Source organism: Lathyrus oleraceus, chromosome 4 (assembly GCF_024323335.1).
Source record: "Lathyrus oleraceus cultivar Zhongwan6 chromosome 4, CAAS_Psat_ZW6_1.0, whole genome shotgun sequence".
NCBI classification, from domain to species: Eukaryota; Viridiplantae; Streptophyta; class Magnoliopsida; order Fabales; family Fabaceae; genus Lathyrus; species Lathyrus oleraceus.
The window spans coordinates 207,585,562-207,591,839 of NC_066582.1; the positions used below are offsets into that span (position 1 = coordinate 207,585,562).

At 35.7% G+C, this 6,278-nt stretch overlaps 1 protein-coding gene across 2 annotated transcripts; it reads left to right on the forward strand.

The window, feature by feature from the left end:
• The first annotated feature begins 611 nt into the window (after positions 1 to 611).
• Positions 612 to 4,626, forward strand: LOC127074548 (acidic leucine-rich nuclear phosphoprotein 32-related protein). Of its 2 annotated transcripts, XR_007786040.1 has the most exons (4): positions 612 to 2,239; positions 3,265 to 3,622; positions 3,821 to 4,314; positions 4,395 to 4,626. XR_007786040.1 is itself a non-coding variant. In XM_051015877.1 (2 exons), exons 1-2 carry the CDS (start codon positions 1,091 to 1,093, stop codon positions 3,526 to 3,528), a joined length of 1,413 nt encoding a protein of 470 aa, XP_050871834.1. In that variant the 5' UTR covers positions 612 to 1,090; the 3' UTR covers positions 3,529 to 3,740. The 2 variants fall into 2 exon arrangements, 1 of the variants encoding a protein (XP_050871834.1); XM_051015877.1 differs by lacking the exons at positions 3,821 to 4,314; positions 4,395 to 4,626 and having other exon boundaries at positions 3,265 to 3,740.
• The last annotated feature ends 1,652 nt before the right edge of the window (positions 4,627 to 6,278 follow it).

Below are 6,278 nucleotides of genomic sequence, written 5' to 3' on the forward strand. Positions count from 1 at the left end.
AGGACCTATAAATTATTTCATAATGTTTGAATAAACCGTTGTTATAAGTAGCACACTGTTTAACTTATAAGCACGGTCTGTCACCCGTTGTGGAAATCACCATACATATAATCACATGCTATCTAACAACGGATGTGCAACCATTATTATATGTGTTTCACAACTGTTATTATATTTATTTTTACGTAATAGTGAAATTTGAATGATAATGACTACCATCTCATATCTTCTGTCAATCATCAATCTATAAAACTCACTTGTTTATATCATTTTTAAGAGTCATTCATATTAATTTAGAATACCATAAACCAAAAACACACCATCTAAAATAAATTATTGAAGACCCTTTTGATAAAAACAAATCAAGTGTTCCTAAAATAAAATAAAATAATGAAGATTTAAATGTAATTTAAATCCAAATACGGAAAGAGAATGAAAATTTTGCTATATTAAAATATTAATTAAATTGAAGATTTTTTTCTACGGTAATTCAAGATACTCTATTGTCCACGTCATTCTTTAGACCCATTTTTTTTTTTCCAATTTATTTTTCCACGCGCATTCTTTAGAGCCTACTCGAAACAAACACAGAAACCTACAATCTGTGCCATTCAATATTTCTCCACGTCATCGATCCCCGTCGTTCAAGATCCAACGGTATTCATCACAAGAAGACAAAAACGTCTCAAACCACAATGGTCGAACCCACTTGAACCCTAGCGCAGAACCGGTTCGCCCCATAGCGAGGTTTATCCTCTATTTGCCTGCCCTAACCAGTAAACAATAGAGAGAGAAAATTATAAAACAGAGCTAGAGAGAGAAACCAAACCCAAAAATCTGCAAAAACCAGTGTATTCGAAATTCCACACTACAATTTCAATCTCTTCGTTCCTCTTCCACAGCCGTTGATTTCAATTTTCAATTTCGTTCATCGTATTCCCCATACACGAAAACACGTTAGGGTTCCGTTACAGCTTACGAATTCATTCATAGCAGAAATTTCTGACAAGAATTTCCACTTCGTTCAAATTCGTGTGCTAGATTAAAGGTGTAATCCAAAGCGCGTGTTTTTTTTGGTTTGCGGTTTTGTATGAGATATAGGATTTCGTATTTGATGGACGAGATCTGGGAGAGGGCTGTGGAAACGGCGTTAGAAGGCGAGAAAGACCACGCCTCTGCTCGAACGTTAACCCTTGACGGCGCCGTTAAGTGTGTACAAGGACGTTTACCTCCTCCGAGCCTTCTTGAAAGGTTCCAGAACCTTCAGCACCTTTCGATTGCAAACGTTGGTGTTTCTTCTCTGGAGCAGTTCCCGAGGCTCCGGAGTCTTCAGAAGTTGAACCTCTCCGACAACCGGATCGCCGGAGGACTTGAGTTTTTGGTTCAAGCGGGGCTCGATTCGCTGCGTGACCTCGATCTATCCAATAATAGGATTCAGTCGATCGAGGATCTTGCTCCGTTAGCGCAGTTGAAGCTTGTTTCGTTGGATCTGTATGAGTGTCCTGTTACTCGTGTTAAGGACTATCGATCTAGGGTTTTTGGTTTGATTAAGTCGCTTAAGTTCTTGGATAAGATGGATGCGGAGGAGAATGAGAGGCCGGAGTCCGATGAGGAGGAGGAGGATGAAGAGGAGGAAGAAGAGGAGGAGGATCCTGGGAGTGGTGAGATTGATGGAGGCGAAGAAGATCGACAGTTTGGGATGAGCAATGGTCATAGTGAGGGTGTTGATGGAGTTGTTGATGCTGATGAGGAAGATGAGAGTGATGCGGATGAGGAGGTGACCGAGACTTCAAGAGGGAGGGTGAATGGGTTGAACCATCAGGAGAATGGGTTCCATGTTGCCCCTGCTGTGGGTGATGATGTGGAGGAGGAAGATGATGATGATGACGACGATGATGATGATTCTGGTGAAGAGATTGATGAGGAGGAGGGTGATGATGATGATGTGGTTGAGGTTCATGAGATTGATGATAGTGATGACGACGATGATGGGGTCGAGTTTGATGAGGATGATGACAATGATGATGATGATGAAGAGGTTGATAACGATGAAGGGGATTTTGCTGAACCCGAGAGTACTTCTGGACGGTTGGTGAGTACTGAAGGTGAGATCGATGGGCACGAGCAAGGGGAGGAAGATGGAGACGAAGATGACAACGGGGAGACTGGTGAAGATGAGATGGGAGTAGAAGAAGAAGATGATGACGATGATGATGGAGAGTTTGAAGATGATGATGAAGTGAGATATTCCTTCTCAGAAACCCTTGTTTTTGTTCTTTGCATGCATGACTATTGTGTTATGTTTGTTTAATAATTGATTGTTTTTTTCTTATATATTGATTTGATAGCTGGTTCTGCTTGATATTTTGTCTTGATATTGTCAGATTGAAGAGGAGAAGCAGATGAATGTTGGATTCTCTCGATATTGATAGTATTTATTTTGTTGGCTGATGCTTGCTAATCTGATTTGAATATAGAATATTGAATATTTGTTTGTATTGTGTGATTCTTTTCATTTTCTGTGTGATTTAAACCGAAATGTCACCTGATTTGCACTTTATAAAGTATACTTATTATTTCCTCCAACTATTTATGCAGAACAGTGTTGGTGATATTTTATACTAGATTCTTAAAATATGCTAATATTTGTCTCTGCTCTAGGTTATGAACAGTAAATATTTTTATTGTGCATGTTATTGGTATATTAGAACATATCTGTATCCTTTTGTATGTGAATCAACTTTTTGCATCAACAAGATTCATCCTAATTTTAAGAGTAGCCCAGTTATTCCCTTGTGTTAATTGTTCATGTGATGGAGCTTGTATGGTTGAGGCTTGGACCTCTTGAGTTCCTGTAATTGATACTCTTCATTGGTTTTGAGGATTATTGAAATTCTGCAATTAAAATGAAAAGATTGTGTAAACTACAACTTCTATTTTTAATGTTGGATAGTTATGAGGTTTCTACTCTTAAGATTGTGATGTGCAAGGTTGGGACTTTTGTACTACTATGTATATAAACAAGCATATGATTGGTCAATCATGAGATTTTGTTGTTTTTATAGGCTGGTTCTATTGACTTATCTTAATTGCTTGATTTGACTTGTATGAGTGTTGTTTTTTATTTTTTTTTTTCTGAAATTTGAACTGCCATGAAGAATGTCTTTTTATGTGACCTTTGACTTTGACTTGTTATGGATTCAATGTATTATGTTTCATTTTCAGCTTTTTTAATCATGCTTTTGAATTTTGCTGTAACTACAGGAAGAAGACTGTGGTGCTGGATATCTTGTTCAGCCAGTTGGACAGGCTGAGGCTCTCAATGATGATGCTGCTGACATTTTCGAAGTGGAAAACGAGGATGGTGAAGAGGAGGAGGAAGTTGACGATGAGGAGGACGACGATGTTCAGGAGGTGTTGCCTCCTGCCTCTTCACACCCCAAGAGGAAGAGGGACAATGATGGTGAAGATGACGAGGAGGATGAAGATGAAGCAGCACTGACAAAGCCATCCAAGAAGCACCATTGACGACACACCATTATAAATTATATCATGTTCTTGTTCTGTGATGACTTTCCATGTATTGGAAGCAGAGAAACCTCAGTTTAGATATAGAACAATGGTTAGTTTTTAGGAATTTAGCTGTTGGACAGAGGACATATTAGGAAAAGGAATTGTGTGTTGGGTGGAAATGTGTTGAGTTCAAAAAGTTGTTAGTGTTTTTTCCCTCTTGCCTTTCACATACATATAGCCGTTGCCCTATTAATCAAATTTTCAAATGGTAGTTATCAGAGGTTTACCGCTCATGTGCTCAATGCAGGTGTGTTTGGCTTGTAAAAAGGAGCTTGCTTGGTGATTCTTGGAGGGAAGCAAAGGGTGCGAACCTTTTAAAATTTTCCCAAACCTCTAGTTTAATGGAAGCACTTTTTGGCGGCAGAAAAAGGAAAAACTTGCAAAACAAATGTAGATATATGAAAATGATTCCTATCAAGCAAGTTGGGTGCCATTGTAATGACGTGGCCAGTTCATAAATTATTGCCATTGATTGTTACGTGGATTTATTCCAGTTTCTATCTTATAAATTTATTGAGCTTGATGCCAATATAAATAGGAAAAAAGAAATCTTGGTCACGTCGTAATAGTCAATTGCCAAGTAATGTTCCAATGGGCCCCTCGATATAACTATGCACGATTTTGTATATCCTTGAGTATTTAAGCATCCATCCAACAAAGCAATTCTCATCGATCAAGCATATCTTAATCTTACAACACGCCACGTGGTTTAATCAGCTTATATTTATCATCAACTGAACGGTGAGATTAGCATTTTTTCTTCTTTATCTTATTGTTGCTTGTATATAACATTTTTCACTTTGCTGTTTTGGTGTTGGTAGGAGCAAGCGGGAAAGTTCGGGTGGCACACACGCAGGTCCATGCGCGTAGCAATGACATCAGGCCTGCTTGAGCGGCGGACTTCTTTTGATTTAGTGGGGAGCTCCTGTCCATGAGAATTCCTTGAGTGGCACATCACAAAAACCTGCCTTGTATCACGGGGTTATATGCATGCACACAAACTTACACTGTTTGTAATTAATTATTTATTATTAAAAAACGTGTTCAAATAAATTACCGGTGTGTTTATTCAATTTTTTTAATAGCTTAAATTGAAATACTGAACCAAATATTTAGGTAAAAAAGACAACAAAAAAGTGTAGCCCACGATAATATAGCCATAGTGTATAAAAGGGGTTTGCAATACGGTTCGAGATAAAAATCATCCAGATTGTAAAAACTAAATACAAGGTTTAGTTTGGATCAGTTGATATTTAAAAATACCATTAAATCAAACTAATGCGATTGAGTTAGTTGGATTTATTATAATATTTTTATTAAGACATATATATACATGATAACATAATTAATTTTGTGTTTATACATTCATATATATCAAATAACAATAAAATTCATCGAATTTAAATAACAAAATTTATTTTATATAAAAAAATTAGATTAAAGACAAGTGATATAAAAAATATAAAATAATATCAAAAATATTTTATTGAAAAAAATATAATAAAAGAGATGAGATTAATGAAGATAAAAAAGAAAAAACATGAAAACAATTATAGAGAAAAAGACATGCGATAAAGATGAAATTGGAGGAAAAAATAGTAGCATAAAAGTGAAAAAATTAAAAAGAATACATAAGAGATGAGAGATTAGAAAAGAAGATGCGAGATGTATCTGACGAAGAAGATGAGACGAAGACGTGATACTGCTAATAAAGATTTTGAAGAGGTTGAAATTGAAATCCTAAATGCGAGGAAGAGAAAATCATTCGTAATCGTAAGATTAAAGCATATTATGTTTGAGTTTGAGTTGGATGCGAGTTAAGGGAAGTTTGAGTTGTATCATAATGTGATTTGGTATAGTTTGCAAAATACAAACCACAAATCGAACCAAACCACACAGTTTTCTTAAAAAATGACCCAAACATATCCGAACCATATACGAATTTTTGTGATTTCCATTTTGATTCGGTTCGGTTAACGATTTTCTGTTGAGCCGATTCGGTTTTGAACAACTTAATGTATACTACGTCATTCCTAAAATATAGATAAATGATCTTTGTTAGACGAGGACAATGATCTTGAGGGGGGTGAATAGATCGTCAATGAAATTTTCTTCGATTAAAAAATTTGGTTAAAAATTATTTACTATGGTAAGAGAAAGCAATTTCGAATCGACACTCGTCTATCGCAAACTGTTATCAGAAGAATCAAATATGCATATAAACCGTAACAAAACGTAAAACATTGATGAGAAAGTAAATTAATATGTTTTATAAGATAATCGTTTGAGCAATGTCACAATTTATAATCAGTTTCTAATGAAATAAAATACAAAAATTAACAAAGACAATTTATCAAACACTTGGTGTGCAATAAATACCAAACTGATTTTCCTTTGTGTTGAAGATATGAAAAATTAATTGCAACTATCTTTACAAAACAATTTGAATTACTTCAACACAAATAAAATTTTCAGTTTATCACTCCTCTTGATTTTCAATTTGAATTGAAATACTTCCAAGTCGATCCTCCGGTTACCGCTACTTATTTTACAAAATCCAGTTTTTCAAAGCTTTCACTCGGCTGAATCCTGGTTGCGAAATCTTGTACAAAAATCTCCAAATCAACATTGATCTTGGAAGAAAAACCTATATGATTTTATCAATGAAACCCCCAAAGAAATACTCAATCCAATTTGATCACAAC